Genomic DNA, 25,376 nt, shown 5'->3' with positions numbered 1-25,376 from the left:
GGAGAAATACAAGATAATCCATTAGAGGCAAGAAGAAATATTAGAGGTTCTATTTATACTTAAGTTTTTAAAAATAAGTACAAATTAAATTTTGCTACAATTTTATACACAGATGACTGCAGTCCCTCAGGTGTCCGGTAGGGAATGGAGGTATCCCCAGGGAACAGGGGGTGATCTACAGTTTAAAGACTTAACATCCGCAACTCTTTCACTTTTAACAATTGTACCTCCTTTTCAGATTGAATGCACCTAGTTAAGTGAATTCATGGTCTTATTTTCTTAACAGATAGACTCCATGTGAGAGGGCAGAGTGACCCTGAAAACCTACTGCACCACATGGGGATTCTTTGTTAACTCATGGCAAAACTCTTACAAGCATTATGCATTTTTCTTTCCACAAAAACAGAAGTGAAAAAAATGTGTTGACCTTTTCTGTAATTTTTTTTTTAACCTCAAAGAGACTTTTAAAGGCAACTTTAACTGCTCCTTCAAGATAAAGGTGATATTTCACTAATGAATGTTGTTTTTCTGAAGAAATTTGTGCCTTGGAAAGGGCCTTTAAAAACATTTCCATCTTATATGATTTTCCTGATGAGAATGGTGAATGTCACTTACGAAAATTGTTTTGTTAAAACCAGTAAGTGAATTTTGCCCTGTTGAAAAATATTTCAAATTAATAACTGAAGTGAGTTTAAAATCCATGTTTATAAAATATGAAAATGAAACACCTTTAAGTTAGTGTACAAAGACAACTGATTGACATCTGAGAATATGAATTTCAATAAAAACATGTATTTAATTCCCGAATTGGATTAACAGATGAGAATCTTAACTTAGTAAGTACAGCCAAGTCTGCCTTATTCCATGTGGAACCATCTATCTTTGTGAGGCAACTTTTTCATTGACAGCCATTTAAACCAAAGCCAAAATAATCTAAACCAGAAGCAGACCTCTGGAATAGCTATATCAGAAAGGGTTAAGCAGCAATTTTCGAAATTAGTGAAGTATATTTAATTACACTGCTTTCACTTTAGTGAAACTTTTTAAAAATATTGTTTATTTATTTTTATCTCATCCTTTTAAAATGTATGTTTAGTGTTTTTTATAATGTATATAACATGTATTACAGTAATATGTGTGTAAAGCTCATAAATGTACATATGTTAAAGGCACATGCTCAAACATTTTTTACTTGTGAATATGTGACAATGGAAGAATTTAAAGACCAATGATGAAGACCACAACCATTCAAATTGGGGATCTGCTACAAGGTGAATGGCTGGCCCCAGATTTTATAAAAAAACTACAGCTTCCTTTATGGAGAAAATCTTCCCACGAGAGCAAAGTTGCTCCAACTAAACAGTGTGCTTCATGAAGTAGTTGGCTTGCATTATACTGTAAGCTTCTTACTTTTGTCAAGGACTCATAAGAATAAGTTAGCCAATGGGCACCATGCTTTGAGTAGCACTAGTCTAGATGACAAGAGCCCCCAAATTTCCCTTTGCCTTCTATGTTGGTCCTTCTCAATTCTATCCTCCCCAAACCTCTGTGTGTTAAACTACATAGGATCTTAACATGTAATGCTGGTCTCCCATATACTTCAGGATAAACACCTTGGTGTGGCATGCAGGGCTCTTTTATAATCTTCAGGTTTGTCTCTCACATCCTATACACCCCTGACCAATGATCCATCCATATTAGCTCCCCTAACGCTCCAACCTACATATGTGGCTATGTTAAACTCTTGTTTTTCATACTGCTTGAAAAATCCTATCACAACCTTATCTGTCTGATGAGCACTTACTACCACTTTGACATTCAAGCAAAAATCTCCTCTCTGAAGTCATTCTTGACCCTTCTTCTCCTTAGGTAAAGATAAACATTTCTTCTTCTATACTCCACTACCTCTATGTATGCATCTCAAAGCACCAGTAACATGTTTCTGTCTATCTCTCCAGGAGCTCCTATAAGGCAGGATTATTTCTGTTTTATTTCTACAGTTCTACTTCATCTTACAATGCCTGAAACACAGTGCTAGCTTAATAAATGTTTGCAAAATCAATACCGTATACAATAAATATCTGAATCACACTTCTGTAAATGCTATAGTGTTTAAATAGCAGTCACATGATGAGGCACCTGTGACACTTCCAAGCAATGATGTCTACAGATGTGAAAGTAACAAGAGAGATCAGGGCTCGAGATGTATTTGAGATGCTTTGGAATGTAGGTGGTAATGGGAGATGTGAGTATGGAGGAAATCTTAACAAATGGATAGAATGGAGACTTGGGATAAACCTCTGCACCAAAGTAATTTTCCCTGGTCCTTCCTTAAACAACATTAAAATGGGAGTACTTTATGAAAAAAAAGCATAAATTAAAAAGCATAAATTCTCAATGACAAAGTGAGTGGAATAAGTCACATATGAGTAAGTGGTCTTGAAAAACCAAGAGAGTAAGTAGTATCTTGAAAAACCAAGAGAGAACTGCATGCTAACTATGCTAATTCAAAAATCACTAAATCTAGGAAATATTTCATCAGTTAAACCTTAAGTATTCTGCAGGTGGGGTTCTAGGCGACATTGAAGTTGGAAGTAAAAACAAAACAAACAAAAAAAGAACTTCACCTGTTCCCCTAGGTCTCCTCTCCCACCCTGCATGGGTGAGCAACTAATTTTATTGACCCCAGAAGAAAACCAGAGTTTACTTTCTGTTAAAATGTCATCACCACAGTTGAAAATAATAGGCACATTAGAGGGTAGAAGTGAAGCACTGTCTGCAAACAGGATTATGTGAAAGTTTACATACTAAAATGCAAGACCAACAAATTTCTTACCCACTCAACTCACACAATACTGTCATCAGAGTTAATACCTTCCAGATAGGAGATTACAGTTCTGAGGAGGCTGACAACCCCAAGGAAAGAAAAAACCTACAAAAATACTCATTGATATTTCCCCAAAGACACTGAAGTGAAGCCCATCAGGTAACAAACCAACACACAGAGAGCTTTCCATAAGCCTCCCCCACAAACATGAACATGTATCCAAGGATCCCCAAACCTTAGGGGAAAGCTGTTGACATGAAAAACAGAGACTAGAACAGAAAAGGGAAATTTAAAGGAATAGAGATAAAGCAAGAAACAGAAAACTTTAATAAAAAATTATAACAAATATGCTCAGAGAGATAGTTTTTCATCCATAACTTAACTTCTTATATAGTAATATTCTGAAAACAACAAGAAGCTTATGACTCCTAGAATAAAACATAGGGAGAACTTTCTTGACATAGGCCTTAGCAATGATTTTTTAGATATGACACCAAAAGCATAAGCAACAAAAGCAAAAATAATCTAGTGGGACTACATTAAGTCAAGAGGCTTCTGCACAGCAAAAGAAACACTCAGCAAAATTAAAAGGCAACCTACAAAACAGAAAAAAATATTTGCAAATCATATGTCTAATAAGAGGTTAAAACCTCTTATATAAGGAACTCTTACAAATCAATAAAAATAAATAAATAATCCAATTGAAAAATGGGCAAAGAACATGAACAGGCATATTTCCCAAAGCTACAAGTAAAAGGCAATTTCCAGTTACAAGTTGAATAAGTTTTGGGGACATAGAATGGCCAATAGGTACATGAAAATGTGTTCAACATCACTAACCATTAGGAAAATGCAAATCAAAACCATGAGATGTCACCCCACACATGTTAGAATGGCTATTATCAAAGAGAGAAACGAAAACAAGTGTTGACAAGGAAATGAAGAAAAGGAACACTTGCGTGCTATTGGTAGGAATATAAACTGCATAGCCATTATGAAGAATAGTATGGAAGTTCCTCAAAAAATTAAAATTAGAACTCTCATATGATCCAGCAATCCCATTTCTGGGTGTATATCCAAAGGAAATGAAATCACTACATTGAAGAGATATCAGCATTGCCATGTTCATTGCAGCATTATTACAATAAGTAAAACATGGAAACAAGCTAAGTGTTCATCAATGAATGAAGAAAAGATTATATATATATATATATATAATGGAACATGACTCAGTTGTGAGAAATCCTGACATTTGCGACAACTAGACGAACCTTAAGGCCATTATGCTAAGTGAAATAAGTCAGACAGGGAACAACAAATACTATAGGATCTCACTTACATGTGGAATTTATAAAAGCCAAACTCATAGAAACAGAGAGTAGATTGGTTGCCAGGGGCAGAGGGTGGGGGAAATGGGGAAATGTTGGTCAAAGCATACACAATTTCCAGTTATAAACTGAATAAGTTCTGGGAATCTAATGTACAGCATGGTGACTATACTTTAATAATACTGTATTGTACACTTAAAAGTTGCTAAGAGATCTTAAAAGTTCTCCCTACACATACTCACAAAAAGAAATGCTGGCTATGTGAGGTAATGGATGTGTTAACTAACCTTATTGTGTTAATCACTTCACAATATATACATATAGCAAATCATCACATTGTATACTTTAAACTTACACAATGCTATATGTCAATTATATCTCAATAAACCTGGGGGGAAAAGAAAGAGTCCTTGGAAATAAAAAAATATGATAGGATCATAGGTAAATAAAAAAATATGATAGGATCATAGGTAAATGCATATATAACTTTAGGATATATTTTTTTAAGATTTTATTTATTTATTTGAGAGAGAGAGAGAGAAGCAGACTCCCCACTGAGCAGGTAGCTTGGGGCTTGATCCCAGAACTCCAGGATCCTGACCCAAGCTGAAGGCAGACACCCAACCAACTGAGCCTCTCAGGTGCCCCCAATTTTAGGGTATTTTGACAGCCCATTCCCCCAAAGGGTTTTACCAGTCTGAGTTCCACCAACCAACTATTAGAGTGTCTGCTTCTTTACAGGCTTGCCAAAATGTACTGTGTATGCTCTAATGTCAAACATTCTTGTGGGTGATAGGTAAGAAATGGTATTTCCATATAGTTTTACTTTGCATTTCTCTAATTATGAGTGCGGTTGGACATCTTGCTATCTTTTTGTCTAGTTAAGTATATCTGTTCTTATTTCTCCTAATAGGTTTTATGCTTCCTTGCCCTAAAATGTTTATAGTTATTTATAGACCATAGTTATTATATCTTTATATATGATACCATTTTTAAGTACCCTTTCCCATTTTGTTTTTTGTCAATTGATTTTGTGTATAGTGGGGGGAAAATATGATAGCCAACACACACACAAAATTAAGTTTTCAAAGATAGAGTGGCAAACATCTCCCAGAAAAGAGAGCACACAAAAATAAGATATGGAATAGAAGAGAGAAAAGGTAAGAAAATTGTAAGTTCAAACTAGGTAGTCCAACACCCAAGTAACAAAATGTTTTAGAAGGGGAAATAAAAACAAAAAAAGGAAATTGCGGGAGATGTTTTCTCATAAATGAAGGAAATGAGTTTTCAGAATAAAAAAAAAAAACCCATAAAGAATGCTCATGAATGAAAAAGAGCTCATGGAGGTACTTCATAAGTTATGAAAATGCTGTACTAAGGAGAATATCCTAGAAGCTTCTAAGGAGAAAAATCATGTTACCTGTGAAGATTGAAGAATCAGAATGCCATCAGTCTTCTTAGCAGTTAACTTTGAAAGATAGAAAATGATAGAGTACATCCCCCAAATTCTGAGGGAAAGTGATTTCCAAACTGCCAAGAAAAAAGGTAAAATAAAGACATTTTCAGACATGAAAAGTCTCAAAAACTTGATTTCCCATTCACCTTTTCTTGGAAAGAAAAGAAAGAGAAAAATGAGGAATTCAGAAACAGTGATCAACACAGGAAAGAAACAAATGGAATTCCCAGGATGACCAGAGGTCCTGGGAATCTTGAGACGAAGAAGTCTACCCAAGAGCTGAAGGAGAGCTCCAGGAGAAAGTTCTAGAAATAAAATAGATTGCTAGGCTATGATAGTCATACAGGATTGACTGTAGGAAAAACTGTTTTGGTAGATGTTTTAGAGAACTTTAGAGCATATGGAAGACTTAGCAAGAGATCCACTCAAACCAAGGTGTGTAAATAAAACAGAGAGAGATTTCATAAAGAAAGCTACACAAGAAAGGAAATGAAATCAAGATATACAGAGTTGTAATAAGCAAAATACTAAATATAGGTTTAACCAAATATGTCCTAAAACTATTTCGGGAGATTAGAGGGGGTGTCAGGAGAATATGTGCATAGGGTAATGGAAGAGACCTAATTCCTCATCTTCCATAGCAGGAAGTCAGTGGGTGAATCAAAAACCAATAAATCAAGAAATATTTACAATTGTGGAAAGAAATACCCATTAAAAGTTAAAAGTAGTTGTTTCTGGGGCATCAGAAAGCAGACTGCACAGGGGCCTGTTGTTTGTATTACCAAGCTTCCAGTGTAATTTGCTTTTTAAAAATAGGTCCACGCATTATTTTAATGAAAATTAGAATTTAATTTAAAAAGAAAACCACAAAGCACAGGAAGCGAAGACAATGGAGATGGCAGTATTTGGAAAAGCCAGTAGCAGAAAAGTATGGAGTGGACAAAGAGTTCAATCTCAATCTTCAAATTTCAAGCACAGTTGTCTTAAAATGCATGTATTAACTAACCATGGATGGCTTTATGACATCACCTTAATTCTTGTCTTGAACTTTTGTCAAAATCTTTGTTACTGTATTTCCCACAAACCTTCTCCCCATTAACTAGATTTTAAGATCCTAAGGAAATCAATTATGTCTTACACTTTTTGTAATTCCCCCACTTAAGACAAGATGGCGAGTACTCAATAAATATTTGATAAATTGTAACCTCATATCAAATAGCCATGATTTGGCTGTGATTTGGTATAAAAGCCAAACTTGGAAAATCTTATCCTCCAACTAAAGAGAATAGAAATGGATGATATATATATTTCTGGCCTCATAAAGATATTTGAGAAAGAACACAGTCATTTCTAACAGTCAACAAAAACAGTCAAACTTGCCTATTCACATTACCATCTTTTTTCAAGGTCACTTCTCAAAAAAGAGTCTAATTCAAAACAGGTGCAACATCTAAAGTGAGATCTATTCTCCAATCATTGCTCTTTAAAAAAAAAAAAGCCTTTTAAATTTAGTTCAGGAGTTTAATATTTTTTATTTACTGATTTTTTTCAATCAAGATATGCAATCTCATTTTCAATTTTTATGCTTTCCATTTTTGATTATCTTGTTTTCTTTTAATCTTATTTTGAAAGAGAAGCTCTTGGTGTTTATAATCCCAAAGGAAAGAACACACTGAAATGCAATGCCTTCCATAATAACCAGAGTTCTCTAAGGTCTAAATTATGTAACCCACATTAATAAGCACTTAACCTACTATTGACAATGACTATAATAGTCCCACTTACTATTATAAGTATCTCCTAAGAAGAGGACATCTCTGTAACAATATCCTTGAGTTTGTAGAACATGCCTCAACAAAAATAAACTTTTGTTGCTATTAGCTGATCAAATTAATCATTTAAAATCTAAAGGTCACGGCACCGCCATCTTGGTTTACAGAAGAATAAGCTTTTTATGTTCTTTTCTTTTACCCTATGATCTTCACAAAATCATACCATTAGATGGCTGAAAAATGGTGGCAGAGTTCTTTTTGGCATGTCTGAAGTCCACAGGTGTGCTGAATACATGATTTTCTAGGTTGATCTTGGACAAAATTATTTTTTATTGAGGTATAATTTACATACAATAGCATGCAGTGCACAGTTTGATGAGTTTGGGCAAAATTATGTTATCCTATCCTAGTCCAGGCTTAGAACATTTTCATCACCCAGAAAGTTCCCCTCATGCCCCAGCTTCCACAGACAGCCACAGATCTATTTTTTTTTTTTTTGTAAAAATCTAGAAGTAAAGTTGTCAGGTCACAGGAGGAAATACCGCCCCCCAAAAATCCCATTTTCTAATCAAATCAGAGAGTATGGAAGTTTCACACTCACTAACCCATTGTATTGTCAATCTTTTTGATTTAGCCATTCTAGTTGCTATAAAGTGGTATCTTGTTGTGGCTTACTCTGTTTTTCCCTGATCATTAATGATGTTGAGCATCTTTTCATGTACCTAGTAACCATTTGTATATTTTCTTTTGTCAAGTGTCTGTTCAAATATCTTACCTTATTTAATTGGGTTACTTGTCTTTTTATTATTGAGTTGTGATCCTGAGTGAATTTTAGGCCTAAATGAAATCAGCTTTAGTCCTAACCCCCAGCCCTTCATCATCCATAGTTTATCCTCTCTTTCCCTTCTAAGGAGAAATAGCTACTCTGAAGCATACTTGTCAAAGTGTTCATTTGCTCACTTATTCTGTAGGCATTTTACTGAGCACCTACTGAACTCCATGAATGTTAAGTATAAGACACAACTTATGCTTTTAAAGGAGTTACAGTCAGGGCACCTGGGTGGCTCAGTTGGTTAAGCGTCTGCCTTCAGCTCAGGTCATAATCCCAGGGTCCTGGGATCGGGCCCCATGTTGGCTCCCTGCTCAGCGTGGAGTCTGCTTCTCCCTCTCCCTCTACCCCTCCTGCTCCCCCTGCTTGTGCTCTCTCTCTCTCTCAAATAAATAAATAAAAATCTTTAAAAATAAATAAAGAGGTTACAGTCAAATTTAGGAGAAATGCGTGTAAGTATAATATAAGTTTAATGTAAAAAGAGCCATAAGAGATATTTAGAGAATCAAGATACCATTTCTAGGTAGGGTGACCAGCAAAGGCCTCATTAAAGAAGGTGATATTTGACATGGGTTTCAGATGAGGGGTAGAATTGCAACAGACAGAGATGGAGTTATGAGAGAAAGAACAAAGGCAAGTCTATAGAAAAACATAGGATGTGTTCAAAGAATAGTAACAACAACAACAAAACATAACTTGGACCAAAGGATAGTGTTGGAAAAGTGTGTTGTGTTGAAATCCTATTGTAGGGAACATGGCCTGACTCGGGAAGTTAAGGATGGCTCACTGAAGAATTACCATGCAAATATTAGTAATAGTTATGTAACCCATTACAGTTTGTGGCCCTCTTCAACACACCCCCATGCCTTCTTTCTTTCACCTTTGCCCACCCTCAGCCCTGACTGTCTTAGTCCTGGATACCTGTGACAGATTGCTGGGACTTAAAGTATTAGCCTTGTTTTCTCATATCAGTTGCTATGGGTTCTGACCTCTCCAACACTACTTCTCTCATATTTTTTGGCGATTTCACCCATATCAAGTCTCAATTACTTGTGGGGTGAAAGAAGAGAAATAAGATTGCATAGGGCCAAACAGCTGAGGCAAATATAATGTTATGTAGAAAGTTTTACTTGTGATTTTACAATTAATTAGAAGATTCTGGCAATAGGCTTACTGATTGGAGGGGTGAATCAACCTAGGATTAAAATTTTCAATAAATAACCTACAAACATAAGCACAAGAAGCAGTTTTTGGTGTGTACAATGAGGCACTCCAGTTCTCCCCAAGTAAGTATGGATGAGTGCTAAATTCTTTGACTCTTCTGAGATTTTTACTCTTGGGACAGATGGAAGGAAATAAGGTAGGTAAGGGTTTTCATTCTGACACACTATTTCTGCCAAGTCACTGAAATCCATTTTGTTAATTATGTTCTGCTTCTGAGTCTAGAGGAAATAAACACCTTAAAAGAAATTAGACTTTTCATTTCTCGCAGGTAGCACTGAGGTCAATCCTTTAGCCACTATGGTGGTGGTCATTTTGTAAGTGTGTTACGGAGGGAGAGAGGATTCAACACTGAGGACCAGGATAGGTTTGTGTTTAGCATCTGGCTATTGGCAATAAATTGCCATCATTCCCTCTTATTGTGTGATGGAGAGCCGACCTTACTGAATTACAGTATATGGATAGTTTTTCTTTGAAGAATCCATTACACTAAGATAGTAAACTCCATGAGATTTTGTAGGTCATGGAAGCTACAGACTTAAAAGAACTGTAGTTATATAAACTTGAGAGGGAGAAAAAGAGGCTAACAATGATACCTGAGTTACAAAGCACAAAGACTTCAAGGAAAGATTAGTAATTTAAGATCATCTGAATCTTTGGACTAGCATTTTTCTTATTAAGGACAGCCATTTTTGAGCTTCAGCTGTGATCTAGGTTCTTTACAGATAGTAGATCACCTTGAGCCTTTTTAACTATTCAATGGCAAGTGTTATTATCCCTATTTAATCAATGAGAAACTGAGGTGCAGAGATGTTAGGTAAGTTCCTGAGGTCACCTGGCCATAAGTGATGGGTCTAGAAAGCAAACCCAGTAGTAACTAACCCAGAAACACCATCTCTTCCTAGCACACAAGGTTAAGCCCTCTCACGTGCAATTATTTTTGCATCTGTTGTTCTACAACTTTGCTAGATCATTTTCTTAAATTTCTGCTCCAGGTCTTTAGCATCTTCCTCAGAAAAAAGCCAAAGTCCTCATAAATAGCACTCAAAGACCTTGCTGTAAGAGCCTCCTACCCATGACCTGTTCTCTGGTTTCATCTCCTACTTCTTTCCTCCTGCTGAGCCACACTTTCCTCCACTCCAGCCACACTGAACAGGTCCACTTAGGGGTTGTGCACTGTCTTCTCTAGATAGAAGGCTCTTTCCCCAGATATCCACGGGGTTTGCTCCTTCACCTCCTTCAAGTTTTTGCTTAAAAGTTATCTTCTCATTGAGGTCTTCCCTGAACACCCTATTTAAGTTTGCTAGCTGCCCACCACTCTTCGTCGTGCTTCCCTGCTCTGCGTTTCTCCATGATGCTTATTATTATCACCATTTGGATGTCTAATAGGCATCTCAAACTCAACCTGTCCAAAACTGATATTTCTCTCCACACCCGCCTCACTTGCAGTCTTCCCCATCTCGGGAAATAACAACTCCATTCTTTTAGTTGCAGACCAGAAATCCCAGAGTTGTTCTTGACTCCCCTCTTTCCCACCCATATCCAATCCATGAAAAAAGTTCCACTGGCTCTACCTTTTAAATCTATACAAACTCCAACCATTCTCAGCATCTCCGGTGATCCCCCTCTGGTCCAAGGCACCATCCTCTCTATTGTTGGTCTCCTTGTTTCCACCCTTTGCTCTCTTTCATTTACTTTCAAAGCAATAGCCCGATTGATCCTTTTAAAATAAGTCAGATTACACCATTCCTCTGAAGACTCTTGATCTCACGCTGATAAAATGACAAAGTCCTTCTGATGGCCTAAAAGGCACACGTGATCTGGCTCCCCATCATGTCTCTGACTTCTCCCACATTTCCTACTCCCCCACTGCCTCACCCCCGCCACACTGGCCTCTTTGCTTCTTCAAACATAGCAGGTTATACTCTTACCTCAGGGCCTCGGCACTAGCCAGTCTCTCTGCCTGCACTGTTCTTGCCTCAGATATCAACACGTTTCTCTCCCTCACCTCCTTTAGACCTCTGCTTTACTCTCTCCTCCATGAGGCCTTTCCTGACACCCTCCCCAATTGCACCTCCACTTTTGAGCTCTTCTTTTCCTCTCCCCAGTATTCCTTTTCCCCATAGTATTTATTATTATTATCAAATATACTCTGTGTTTTACTTATTTTTATTAATTGTCCCTCTCTCCCCACTAGAATATAAGCATGAGAAGAGCAGGAATTTCTGCCTGTTTAGTTTACTGCTATGACCTTACTTAGCTCCTAGGACCATAGATCGATACATAGAAAGCAATCAATAAGTATTTGTTGAATAAATGCATATCATGTTTTTAAATTCTTATAATAAATCAGGGTCACTCTCTTGAACATATAACTTTTAAGCCCTTAAGGTATTTCTGAGTCAGTATTAATAAATTAAACTGCTTTTTAAGCAGTAAGTTAATCTTTCTGTTTTAGATGCATTTCATCTACCAATTTGCAGATGTGACTACACATCTTTAATGGGTCAGCTTCTGCCTATTGACCTTTAGGGAAAAAAAAAAACCCACATTTATTCACAAGCAAACACAAAAGAGACCTGCAATTGTTGCTGAAAAACACTGGCAAGCTAAGTACTGCTTATTTCATTGCAATTGAATTCATCAAAGGTTCATCTTAAATAATAATGACAACACATCTCACAAAAATGGAAATTGTTCCAGTGTTTGGGGATGTTAGGGTATATAATTGCTGGAGGAGCAATTTGTTCTTCCTATGACATCGAATATCAATTGGCTCTTTTTTGTTTTCCTGGCATCATTCAAACTCAGTGATCTTCTTGCCCTGTATATAACCCTGCAGATCTCACTCTCTCCAAATTCATGTCCTGTTACTTTCATTAGACACTTAACTTGAGATGGTTCCCATTACCTAGACAATTAGGCTTCCAACTGTCTGCCAGGCTGAGCTCAGCTGCATTCTGTTTTGTAGGTAAATACTTGTTAGAGACAAATTCTCAGGAAGCTCAGTGCCCATCACTTGATGAGCCCTTTGTGGAAAGTGCTCAAGTCACTAAGAGGGCAGACCTCCAGCTTGTAGGTTTCCCTCCGTATGCCTGCACTCACAAATCATTTCAGATCCTTTTATTGCTTATGGCTACTCTCCATATTCTCTCACTCTGAAAACAAAATTTTTAATTCTACTATATTTTGAAAGTTTTATTTTAGAAAGGAAGGTACACTATTAATAAATCCTGGATTCAAAGTGGTCAAAAAAAAAAGTGGGTGAATGAGGAAAGATACAGCTTCAAAGAACTTAAAGTGATCCCTGCCTGGTTGAGTTTGGGGCTTTCGTCAGACTGAGGCTCTTTCTCCCCATCAACTCCGGAGATGGGAAACTGTCTAGTTGTCTGGCTGACTCAGCACTCAATGAGTATTTGTTCTAAGCTCTTGCACAGATATACATGCTAAATGGAGTAATGATTAAGAGTGATACATTAAACCTAAGGTTTTATTTCCTCTCCCTCATAAGAGACCCCTAAAAAGATGGGAAAGGAATTTTTAATACACATAAATCCATAAGGACAGAGAGAGCAGATGAGGATACATGGGTGGTCTGGTGAGCTACAGAATTCTGAAAGAAACAAAACAGAGGGGAAGGAAGGTGAATGTAAGAGTAAGAGTACTAGTCACCAGAAGCATATATCTGGAGGTAGCTGCCTTGTCCTGCAGAACATCTGCTGGGCATGGGACAGGGATGTGATGGGTGTGGCATTTGGAAAGAATGAGACATGGGGCTAAAGACAGAAGGATTTATTGAAGGTCTACATCTGGAAATGTTACTCCACTGCCCTGTTCCTGCAAAATGCCAGCAGCCAAGATTACCTCCCCTCTAAGCTAGAGATTTAAAGTCTCTTTTCTGAAGAAGTTGAAAAACTCTAAAACAAAAGAGAGCTCCGTATTCTGGCATTTTAGGGTCCAACAGCATAATGGCCAACTCCCCCACACAATTGCCCTAAAGCAGAGTCTGCCCGTGGACAAGCTCCCAATCAGATTTTCAGTCTTGCTCTTAAGCCTGAACCTAGGATCACCAGCCAAAGAATGCTTATAACATGAAAGACTGAAACCAAGATAAACAAGGGGAATGGAAATAAGCCTGGAGGACTCAAACACATTTCAGAGAACAGAAGAGAACTTTTAACAAAGCCACCATTAGTGACCCGAGATAAATCTGGGAAGACATTTCTCACAGCAATAATGACAATAATGACAATAGATATTTATTGAGTACATACTGTCAACGATTGTTCAACAAGCCCAAGATGAAGAAACTGATGCACAAAAGGGTTCAGTGACTGAAGTGCAGAAGCCAGGATTCAAATCCAGATAGTCAGAATTTAAAAGCATTTCCGAACATTATGTGTGCTTCCTCAAATACGCTATAAAAAAGGAAGAGAAGGGGTGCTTGGGTGGCGCAGTCGGCGAAGTGTCTGACTTTTGGTTTCAGCTTAGGTCCTGATCTCAGGGTCATGAGATTGAGGCCCATGTCGGACTCTGAGCTCAGCACAGAGTCTGCCTGAGATTCTCTCTCTCCCTCTGCCTCTTCCCCCACCACAAGCGCATGTGTGTGTGCTCTCTCTCTCTCTCTCCATCTCAAATAAATAAATAAATCTTTAAAAAAAGGAAAACATGAAAGCTCTTCTTAAAATATATCTATGCATTTGACAATTATGTATTCAGAACCTTCTGTCTTTCAAGCACCAGTCTAGGTGCCAAAAATATGGCAGTGAACAGAATAGGCAGAGTCCCAGCTTTCATCAAACTAAAACTAAAAAATTCAAAGCCAGGCACAGACAGATCCTGCATGGTCTCACTTATATGCAGAATCTAAAACAGCTGAACTCATTGTAAGAGAGTAGATTCATTGTTGCCAGGCTTGAGGGGATGGGGAAATAGAGGGATATTGGTCAAAGGGTACAAAGTTTCAGTTATGCAGGATGAATAAGGTCTGAGGATCTAATGTACAGCATGGTGACTATAGTTAAAATACTATTTTGTATACTTGAAATTTGCTAAGAGAGTAGATCTTCAATGTTCTCACCATAAGAAAAAAAAAAAAAAACTCTGTGAGGTGACAGGTATGTTCATTAGTTTCACAAGTTCATTGTGGGAATCATTTCAAAATGTACTCATCTATCAAAACACCACATTGGACACCATAAATCTATACAATTTTTATTTGTCAGTTATACCTCGATAAAGCTGGAAACAAAAATTTTTAATTAATTTTTTTAATTCAGTAGAAGAGATGGAAGATACAGTCAAGGAATTCTACCATTAGACTCAATACAAATAATAGGGAAGGGGCACCTGGCTGACTCAGTAGAGCATGTGACTCTTGATCTCAGGTTGTGAGTTTGAGCCCCACATTGGGTATAAAAATGACTTAAAGGGGCACTTGGGTGGCTCAGTTGGTTAAGCAACTGCCTTCGGCTCAGGTCATGATCCTGGAGTCCCAGGATCGAGTCCCATATCGGGCTCCCTGCTCAGCGGGGAGTCTGCTTCCCCCTCTGGCCCTCCCCCATCTCATGCTCTCTCTCTCTTTCTCATTCTCTCTCTCTCTCAAATAAATAAAATAGTTTTTAAAAAACTACTTAAAAATAAAATCATAAAAAATAACAGGAAAAAATTACAAGCAGAAAATGAAGATAAGTCTGATGAATATAGGAAGTTCCTTTTTCACTTACTAGGAATTACAGAAAGGGAACAAAGAAAATAAGAGGAGTAAGTTATCCTGGAAACAATACCAAAAATTATCCTAAAGCTGAAGAGCACAGCTCTCCAGACTGAAGGCTTCACCCCCACCCCCAGGGGCCAGCACAGTAAGTGCAAAAAGATCCATACCAAGGCATACCTTCATGAAATCTCACACCGGGAACAAAGAGAGTGCCATATAATCATTTCACAAAATATACATGTACCAAATCATCATGTTGTACACCTTAAACTTAGATGTGTTATACATCAATTATATCTCAGTAAAGCTGAAAATTAAAGAGAGAGAGAGTGTGTGTCATAAAAGCTGCCAGTGAGTAAAAACAAGTCAATGACCAAATAACAAGAAGCTGTATCATATCAGTCCTACCAAAAGCAACAATGAGTGCTAGAATTCAATAGAGTAAAGCCTTTAGAATTCTGAAGAAACACTCTTGCAACCCACAATTTTATAGCCAGGTAAAGTATCAACTGAATATAAGGGTAGAAAAAAGTCATTTTCAGACATGCAAGGTTGTAGAAAATATCTCATATATGCCTTTCTAAGAAATTACTCAAAAATGTGCTCCAGTGAAATGGAAAAAATCAAGAACATTACACAGGATTCAGGAAGAAATCCCCACTGGGGACGAGGAACACTCCACTAGGAAGCTTGAACTACATTGTGTAGACATTGGAGGAACCATGGCTTCAAGCTGGAAAGCAATACAATGAGATCCAAGTTTTAGAAAGAACATTCTGTCTTAAGTCTGAAGGTGGGTTCTAAGACCAATAAGGAAGTTTTGGCACAGCTCAGGTGAAATGTAATTCAGACCTAAACTAAGGTGGTAGCAATGAGAACCATGAGACTGACATATAAACAGCTAATCTAACATCTGATTAGAGGGTGTAGTTCAGTTGCATCTTACTATAGATATGCATGGCATAAATGTAGGGCAAGAGCAAGAGAGACTCCATGGGAACACAAGTCCTAGAAGATGGTGGAGAGAAAATAGGACATAAACACCGGTAGGTTTGGAGGGAAGAATCATTCCATTAGGGATTTTCTGAGTGGAGAGGCAGTGCTACAACCATTTTCAAGTGTAAAGGAACTCCTACCTTCCTTTCTGATAGCAGCCAGACTGTCTGATTAAAATTGTAGATCTCTGCAAGAGAGGTTAAATCCCAAAAAAGGGCAAAAAGCAATTGTTCCCCTTGCCTGACTCTATAAAGTACCAAAGTAGCATGAGTGAAGCAGCCTGCATTAGGAAAGGGCAGCAGCTCAGGAGCACTTTAGGTTAACAGCAGGTCTAATGGATAGTTAGAGCTACATCAAGTGGCTTGCGCCAACAGGGAGTGAGATGGCTCCAGAGAGATTCCAGTTTGGGCTGTAAGTGGCCTGAGGCCCCTGAGATGAGCTTGGAGGTATAGGCAAGGGCCAGATCTTCAGGACATTAAAGGGCATGGTGGGAAGAGTAAATGTTATTTATGGTACATTGGGAGGTCACTGAAAGGTTTTAAGCAGGAGAGTGACCTTACTCAACCCCTATATTACGTCTGACTACTCTGGCTACTGTGTGGAGGATGCACTGGAAGGGAAGAAGGGTAGACAAGAAAGCTATTGCACCAAGAGATGATGTTAGCTTGGACTAGAGAGCTTATCCTCGAGATGCAATTACATGGATTTGGGGATTTGGGGGGAAATAAGTTTTGTTGTTGTTTTTCCCTAGATTAAATGGAATAGGTTGGGTGGGGATGGAAGATCAAAAGCTAAGTTTGGGATGGACCTGTTAAGTTGGAGTTGCCTATGAGGCATCCAGGATGAGATGTCAAATAAGCAATTGGATACACAAGTCAAGATCTGGCCTGGAGCTGTATTTTCCGGGTTCCTTGCTTCTGACTTGTGCTGAGATAAACCCCAAATTGGGCAAGAAAGGAATTGACATTCGTTGAACACCTACTATATGCCAAGTTCTCATTATGTTACAGATGTCTTATCATAAGTTTTACACACATTTTCCAACACCTGCTTTTCTCCATGCCTGTCTAAGCACCCTCCCAATTCAGCCCCACTGGGACCCAACTGGAGGCCCCCTGAGATATGCATGTTACAGACACTCGGACAAACCATGGAATCAGTTCCTCCCTCCCAGAGTCCTAATGAGTCCCTAGAGTATTGCCACACCTGGATCTGTGTTCAAAAAAGACTCCAGAGACCCGACCATAAGGGGTAGAGAAAAGCTCCTAGGGTACTGAACCTAACTAGAGATCCAAATTACAGTTATAGCTCCACCCTTGGTTTGCTGAATCCCTTTGGATATAACATGCCTCCTTTTCTTTGTCTTAGCCTTAACATCCACTTACTTCATAAAAAGTGTTCTGAGAATTGAAGTGAGATTCTAAATTACCTAGAGAGTATCTTAAGTAATGCAGATTCCTGGGCCCCACCATCAGAGAGTCCAATCCAGTTGGTTTGGGGTGTGGCTCAGGAGTCTGTATTGCAAGTAATTCCTGGACAAGAAACACTGATTTGCAGAGTGATAAATTCCCAGTTTTCACCAAATATCTGCCTCAATGCTATCCCCACCACTTGTAGCAGCTTTAAAATAAGGCCCAAAATTCTTTGACACTCCTCCCACTGTGAGATAGGTTCTATGTTCCCTGCCTTTAAATCTACAAGTTCTCTTAGGGCACCCCAGATGCTTCCTCTCAAAATACCCCCTCTCAGAACTTGACCACCATGAATGAGAAGCCCAAGCCCCATGGGAAGCCACATTAATAGTCCCAGCTGAGCTGAGCTTTGAGTCATCTCAGCTCTGGCCCAGATATGCCAGTGAAGGAGTCTGCAGATAATAGCAGCCCCAGTCACTGACTTGTCCCAGCCTTCAAGTCTCCCCAGCTGAGCCCCAGACACCACAGAGCAGAGACAAGCCATCCCTGCCATGCCATGTTCAAATTCCTGACCCACAAAGGCTATGCTAATAATAAAAAGATTGTTGTTTGATGCCACTTAGTTTTGGGGTGTTTTGCCATTCAGTAAGTGGGATGGTCCCTACAGTATTCTCTCAAGAAATATCTATTAAAATGCAAACACAGTACTTGGAAGGATAAACTCTTTCGGATGAACACACGCAATCAGCGTATCCCAAAGACAGCAAAGGAGGGAAAATGAGCCAAGAGATGCTCTCTTGTTTCACTGACATGAAAGCATCACTGGGTAAAGAGACACATAAGTTGCTTTCAGAAAGCTGAAGGCAGAAAGATGGCAACCCCTCGAAAACAGCATGGCTAAAAGAGAAAATGCTGCATCAAAAGGACAGAGGAGGCAGGAGAGCAACATTTAGCTTCATTTACTTCCCAACTGCATTTATGGCTGGTTCCAAACTCCCTCAGGTCTCAGCAAATACAGCAAAGTTGTTCATTTATGCCAGTTTCCCAAACATACTTGCTTAATATTAAAAAATCACCTGGGTTCACATAGTAATAAGCACCAAGGGTAATTCTTCCCACCAGGCAAGTTGGGGAAATGCTAAATTATAGAATTTTTAAAGTACATACAAAACAGACTAGCAAATGTGACACCCTTCCCTGAGAATCACTGTAGTAAGAATGGGGTTACTGTGAGAGCTTCATGTTTATAAAAAATGACTAGCAAATTCTAGCAGCCTTGAACCCTGAGAATGTAAATCCCAGCTAAGTCAAATTACAATGATATGGAGGAAGAAGCTGTAAATATTGGTGTTTTCTTGCTAATAAGATACTACTAATTATATTAAACATTTTTAAATGTAATTATTTTAAAAATGTGATTTTTTACAGTCAGTTAAGCATCGGACTCTTGATTTCGGCTCAGGTCATGATCTCAGGGTGGTGAGACCGAGGCCTGCATTGTCACTGGGCTCCATGCTCAGCAAGGAGTCTGCTTCTCTCTCTCTCTCTCTCTCCCTTTGCCCCTCCCCCCTAAAATAAATAAAATCTTTTAAAAAATTATAAAACATTATAAAATATATAAGAATATTTAGTGAATATTTTAATTTATAAAATATAAAATGAGAGATATTAGGTTAAATATTCATGGTTTTATTCAAGCTATATTATTCAATGCAAGTAAAAATGATGGAGCAAGACATATAATAACCTGGACTCCCTGGGACTGAGAAAAGAACAGGAAATGTCACGCTGCAAATGTGAATTAATTCTACCCTAGTAACTAACACTAATGTCTATGTCCCCAGCTTCACCACCCTCCTCATTGTTTTTGGAAGTATCTTGAATCTCACTTCTCAGATTATTAATCTAAATAATCTTAAATTATTAATATACATACTGGTGTTTTCTTTCCATGAAATACATATATAGCCTTCTAAAGAAACTCTGGGAGTTTCTTCTCAGTCATGAATTCACCATGTAACTGGTATGACTCCAAAATTCTGCATCATTAGAAGAGTTCCATGATACCAGTTTTGGTCCATATCAGTGAACAGCTTATTAATCCCAAATCCCTAGTCCCCAAAGAGACTGAGAGCAATTCAGTCCCCTTTAAGCCTATTCAAATATATTTCTCTTGCCTCTGGAGACCCTTTAGTAGTTATATGGTGTAATTGTCTGGAGTAAAATTGATATCTGTCTCTGATTCCAAGAGTTTGCATTTATTGCAATGAATAAAATAAAATGTCTGCTGTTATTTGTATCGATGTATACTGGAATTCTAAGTAATAAAAATGGGGAGTCCCTGGTAACATATCAACTGAGAAGCCAAATATCTCTCCTTAGACCAGTGGCAGTATCTAAAGAACTGAGTCTATGTTCAAGAGTGGAAAGGAGCAAGCCCCTATTAATCTCAGGTCCGCTTGACCTTCTGGTCAAGAAGTAGAAGGCTCTGGCTGCTCACCAGCTCTGTGTTCTCTCCTTTCCAGGGACGTCTCTTACACCAGCGTCACTGCCCTGCCATCCAAAGGCCTAGAGCACCTGAAGGAATTGATAGCAAGAAACACGTGGACTCTAAAGAAGCTTCCACTTTCCTTGAGTTTCCTTCACCTCACACGGGCTGACCTTTCTTATCCGAGCCACTGCTGTGCTTTTAAGAATCAGAAGAAAATCAGAGGGTAAATGGCAGATGTCTGGAATAAGCGACAAGAGGTGTTGGTAGAATTTTAAGTAATTTCTGGGTTTGGGGAAGGTTTGTGGTTTGAAAGCCAGGTGGAAAGAGCTGAAGCATCCATAAGAAACATGAACTCCATAGGACACAATGCCCCTGCAGACTCAAAGTGACTGCGGATGAGAAGACTGATGTCTCCGGATCACAGCAGGGAGGTGTGGAGGTCATGTAGAATCTTGCAGAGATTATACTACGTGATTCCTAGTCTCCAGATTCAACACATATTAGGTCCTGCAACACATATTAGATGACACAACTATGAGGACAAATTTAGCAACACAAGCAATTAAGACTTTGCAAAGGTCACAGCTTACTGGTTACCTGTGTGTGGGCTTTGGACTCAGCTGGCTTTGTACCCAAGGTCTGCCATTTTCTAGTTGTGTTATTCCAGCCTACTTACTTGACTTCCCTGAGCCTCTGTGAATGGAGATTGTAATGCTATCATTCACAGAGGTTTTGAGAAGATTAAATGAGAAACTGAATAGAAAATACCTATTGCAATGACCTGGAATATTTTAAATTCTCAATAAATATCAGCTGTGTTGTGAATTATTTTATTACCCTTGCAAGCTGCAAGGGAGGGACAGACTTATTCTCTCCATGCTTTCTCTGCATCTTGTCTTCACCTACACTTTTACTCTGCTTTATTCCCCCCTTGTGTCTCGTGTAATCCCGTTGTCCTAACACCACCTTCATTTCTCATTTATTCACTTCTTCTCAGTGTCTAATCAATATCTACTGGCTGACTCATATTTGCAGTCAGAAATAAACTGAAATAAAAAAAAAGAAGAAATAAACTGAAATCTAGTTGTGGGGCAGAAGCAAAAGGGAAAGCTGAATGGCTGTGCAAAGTCCAGTATGGGCCTAACGCCAGACATCGGGTATGGGGGTGGCGATAGCAGGCTTGATACTGACGCCATGTGGCCCTGGCTAGGAAAGGACCAGGGATGGGTGGGAGGGTAGAGTGGCCTTCAAGGGCAGGGCCCAGATTTCTCATTAACCCCCAAACAGGTTGGAATAGGCAGTCCACTGGGCATTTTAATCAGAGCACAACAGATAAGTCAACAAAAAATCCTTTGTGATTTCAGTACGGTGTGCTAGTGAAAACTAAATCTCACTTCCATGAGTATGCCTGCATGATAGCATCCATTTATTTGTTCGATAAATATTTACTGAGCACCTACTATGTGCTTGGCACTGTCCTATCCCATAGCAATGACTAGGTCGGACAAGAACCCTCTTGCATTTTGTTTACATTCTAGTAGGGGAAGTCAGAAAATAAGCAAGCAAATAAGAAGATATCAGATATTACTACAAAAGAAATAAACATAAGGTAGGACAATTTATTTAGGGAGATGAGGGAAGGCTTTCTGAGAAAAGGACACTTGAGTGGGGTGGGGGGGTACAGGAAATGATGTAGGAGAAGAGGCCTGACTAGATCACGTAAAATCTTGTCAAATCATGTAGATCATAGTAAGTATTCCATACACTTTGCTGAGTGTTATGGGAACTGTTAGGGGTTTTCAGCAAGCAGTGACTTATTTCTGTTGCCTTGCAGAATCCTTGAGTCCTTAATGTGTAATGAGAGCAGTATTCGGAGCCTACGTCAGAGAAAATCTGTGAGTGTTTTGAATGGCCCCTTTGACCAGGAGTACGAGGAGTATCTGGGTGACAGCCATGCTGGGTACAAGGACAACTTCAAGTTCCAGGATACCCACAGCAACTCTCATTATTATGTCTTCTTTGAAGAACAAGAAGATGAGATCCTTGGTTTTGGCCAGGAGCTAAAAAACCCACAGGAAGAGACCCTACAGGCCTTTGATAGCCATTATGACTACACTGTGTGCGGGGGCAATGAAGACATGGTGTGTACTCCCAAGTCAGATGAGTTCAATCCCTGTGAAGACATAATGGGCTACAAGTTCCTGAGAATCGTGGTGTGGTTTGTTAGTCTGCTGGCTCTCCTGGGCAATGTCTTTGTCCTGATCATCCTCCTCACCAGCCACTACAAACTCACTGTCCCACGCTTTCTCATGTGCAACTTGGCCTTTGCAGATTTCTGCATGGGGATGTATCTGCTCCTCATCGCCTCCGTAGACCTCTACACTCATTCTGAGTACTACAACCATGCCATTGACTGGCAGACAGGCCCTGGGTGCAACACAGCTGGTTTCTTCACTGTCTTTGCCAGTGAATTGTCAGTGTATACACTGACAGTCATCACCCTGGAGCGCTGGTATGCCATTACCTTCGCCATGCGCCTGGACCGGAAAATCCGCCTCAGGCATGCATATGCCATCATGTTTGGGGGCTGGGTTTGCTGCTTCCTGCTTGCCCTGCTCCCTTTGGTGGGAATAAGCAGCTATGCCAAGGTCAGCATCTGCCTGCCCATGGACACTGAGACACCTCTTGCCCTGGCATATATTATCCTTGTTCTATTGCTCAACATAGTTGCCTTTATCATTGTCTGCTCCTGTTACGTGAAGATCTACATCACAGTCCGAAATCCCCAGTACAACCCAGGGGACAAAGACACCAAAATTGCCAAAAGGATGGCTGTGTTGATCTTCACTGACTTCATGTGCATGGCCCCAATCTCATTCTATGCTTTGTCAGCACTGATGAACAAGCCTCTCATCACCGTTACCAACTCCAAAATCTTGCTGGTTCTCTTCTATCCACTTAACTCCTGTGCCAATCCATTTCTCTATGCTATTTTCACGAAGGCCTTTCAGAGGGATGTATTTATCCTGCTTAGCAAGTTTGGCATCTGTAAACGCCAGGCCCAGGCATACCGGGGCCAGAGGGTTTCTCCAAAGAACAGCACTGGCATTCAGGTCCAAAAGGTTACCCGGGACATGAGGCAAAGTCTCCCCAACATGCAGGATGACTATGAACTGCTTGAAAACTCCCACCTAACCCCAAATAAGCAGGGCCAAATCCCAAAAGAGTATAACCAAACAGTTTTGTAAGCTGACCCTACACTACTCACAGTGGTAGGGGGACTTTTAAAAGGCTGGTTTCTTGAACATGTATTCCAAACCCATTACATACACAAGACAGCTGACCTAACCCTTGTGCAGGTGATGTTTCATGGGGCAAAAGTTCATCTTTGGAGAGGGGATAGCATTGCCACCTAATCATTACCTCCCAGAAGGAAGAGAGGTTACCAGCACGTCTGAATCCCAGGTGATATCAAAATAACTGACACTTTCTAAAGAAAACTTGCTTGACGCTAACCACAGTGACAACATTGTATAAGATGCTCAACAGAGATCAACTGAACCAGATCAACACTGAGCTTCTCACTTGTAGATAGCGTTTCATACTATAAAGATTCAGCAAATGGCAAATGCTATTAACTTAGTTGGTGACCACAATATAAAATTAGCCCCATGTTGGCGTGGTCTCCCTTCATGTTCCTGGATACAACCAAAGACAATGTGAATTCCTCAAAACTGAAAAGTCGAACAGGATACATGCATGGAGCAGCTATTATGAGGTGAAGGAGGGGAAAGGCTTAGCTTTGAGTTGTTTTTTTCAGACTCTGAAACTATTAATCATCTCTTCACAAGGATCTACCTGATGTGACCCCACTATTATGTGTTGCCTGGAAAAAAAAAACTGGCAAGATTTCAGCTTATGTGGCTGAGCGAACTAAGAATTGTTCTTCTTGGCTGGTCTCTTAGCAGAAAAGACATGAACTCTAGAACGATATCTAAGTAGCAGCAAGTGGGAATTATGAGCAGAGCACACTAAATCACCCATTGATTAATAAAGCAGGCTGGACACAAGGTAACTGTTGGCCCTTGGGCAAATCACGGGGCCACTTCTAAGTCTAGAAATGAAAGAGCTTGATGGCCTCTTCCAGTTTTAAAACTCTATGTATATCCCTTTCCCTTAAAACATGTTTCCATGACCAAAAAGTAAAGCACTAAGAAAGAAGAATCTGTTTTTCCTATCTTGTAGGACCGCCATCTTTTTCTCTTTGGAGCCTAGACATATGACCCAGGAAATTTCTTCTTTGCTTATTTTCTGGTTATGATGTCTCAACCATATTGAGCTGGATCTGAATCACTCATTGAATTACTAGATCTACACAGCTACAATTATCAGGCCAAAAAGAGATTGGTATTCATATAAGAGATTAAAATGTGGTTTTGCAAATTCTGGTTATTCAGAGTTACTACAATTACTACTTCACTATGAAGATTCACTCGAAAACATTTAACTTGTCTTCAGGGATTTGTTTCTTTACTTATTTGTTTCCAACCCACAGTAGGTACTAAAGCTATCAAACACTCAAGGAAAGCAATACTAAAGTTATCAAGAGAAGTTTCTTCTCTCTGACACTGCTAGCTCTTTCCAACCTGTTGATCATCAGACATAATTTCTATTCCCCAACAGTGCTCCCTTACTTAAAATGGTTAGGATCAATCTTTATCCATAGACGAACTCTCCAGATTTTCTGTCAAAACAGTCCCTTAATTTCATCCCAACCAGAGATGGATTTGCTTCTCAGTGCTCACGAAGCACACCAAGGAATTCGAAGCTTTTGTTGTGTTAAGTCTGTGGAGTACGGTTAGTGGGCCCAATGGGCCCCCAGAGATGGTCCCCCTGACTCCCCTAGGATCTCCCCATAGCAATACCCATTTCTGATTATCACTGAGACTTGGACATCTTCATAGAAATATTATACACAGTTGAAATCATGACTTATCCACCAAGTTACATTCACTTGTAACTAATGAAACTAAACAGTTGTGTTACCTTTTGACGTGTGTTTCTCACCTGTGACCTTTTGAAATAGTACATCCTGATAAATAATGTGTTTTATCTTGAGTAGTTGAAATAACACTTTGGAAGCAGTCCTAGAAAAGTAACTTCAACACAATTTTATTACTAAAATTTGCAAACATGAAATAAATTTTCTTCCTATGAAATGATTGTGCTGAGTCTGATAGTAATGCTTTTCTAATTTGTGGGCTTCTTTTAGGGTCACCTTTATCTGTGTTACAACTCAAGACAGGAAAAAAACAATTGGCAAATTTG

The 25,376-nt window shown here is 39.1% G+C and overlaps 1 protein-coding gene across 1 annotated transcript in view; it reads left to right on the top strand.

The window, feature by feature from the left end:
* The window catches only part of TSHR (thyroid stimulating hormone receptor), a 162,757-nt gene extending 139,461 nt beyond the window's left edge, over positions 1–23,296 (top strand). Inside the window, exons 9-10 of the mRNA XM_028099463.2 lie at positions 20,083–20,271; positions 21,883–23,296. Of these exons, the coding sequence (XP_027955264.1) occupies positions 20,083–20,271; positions 21,883–23,296 (1,603 nt within the window). The remainder of the gene's footprint in view (positions 1–20,082; positions 20,272–21,882) is intronic.
* Positions 23,297–25,376: the final 2,080 nt, after the last annotated feature.

This window comes from Eumetopias jubatus, unplaced genomic scaffold (assembly GCF_037043125.1).
Source record: "Eumetopias jubatus isolate StellerSeaLion01/CBP00866 unplaced genomic scaffold, mEumJub1_p1.0 scaffold_7, whole genome shotgun sequence".
NCBI classification, from domain to species: Eukaryota; Metazoa; Chordata; class Mammalia; order Carnivora; family Otariidae; genus Eumetopias; species Eumetopias jubatus.
Note: the sequence above shows the minus strand (reverse complement) of the source record. Positions and strands in the feature narration are given on the sequence as shown.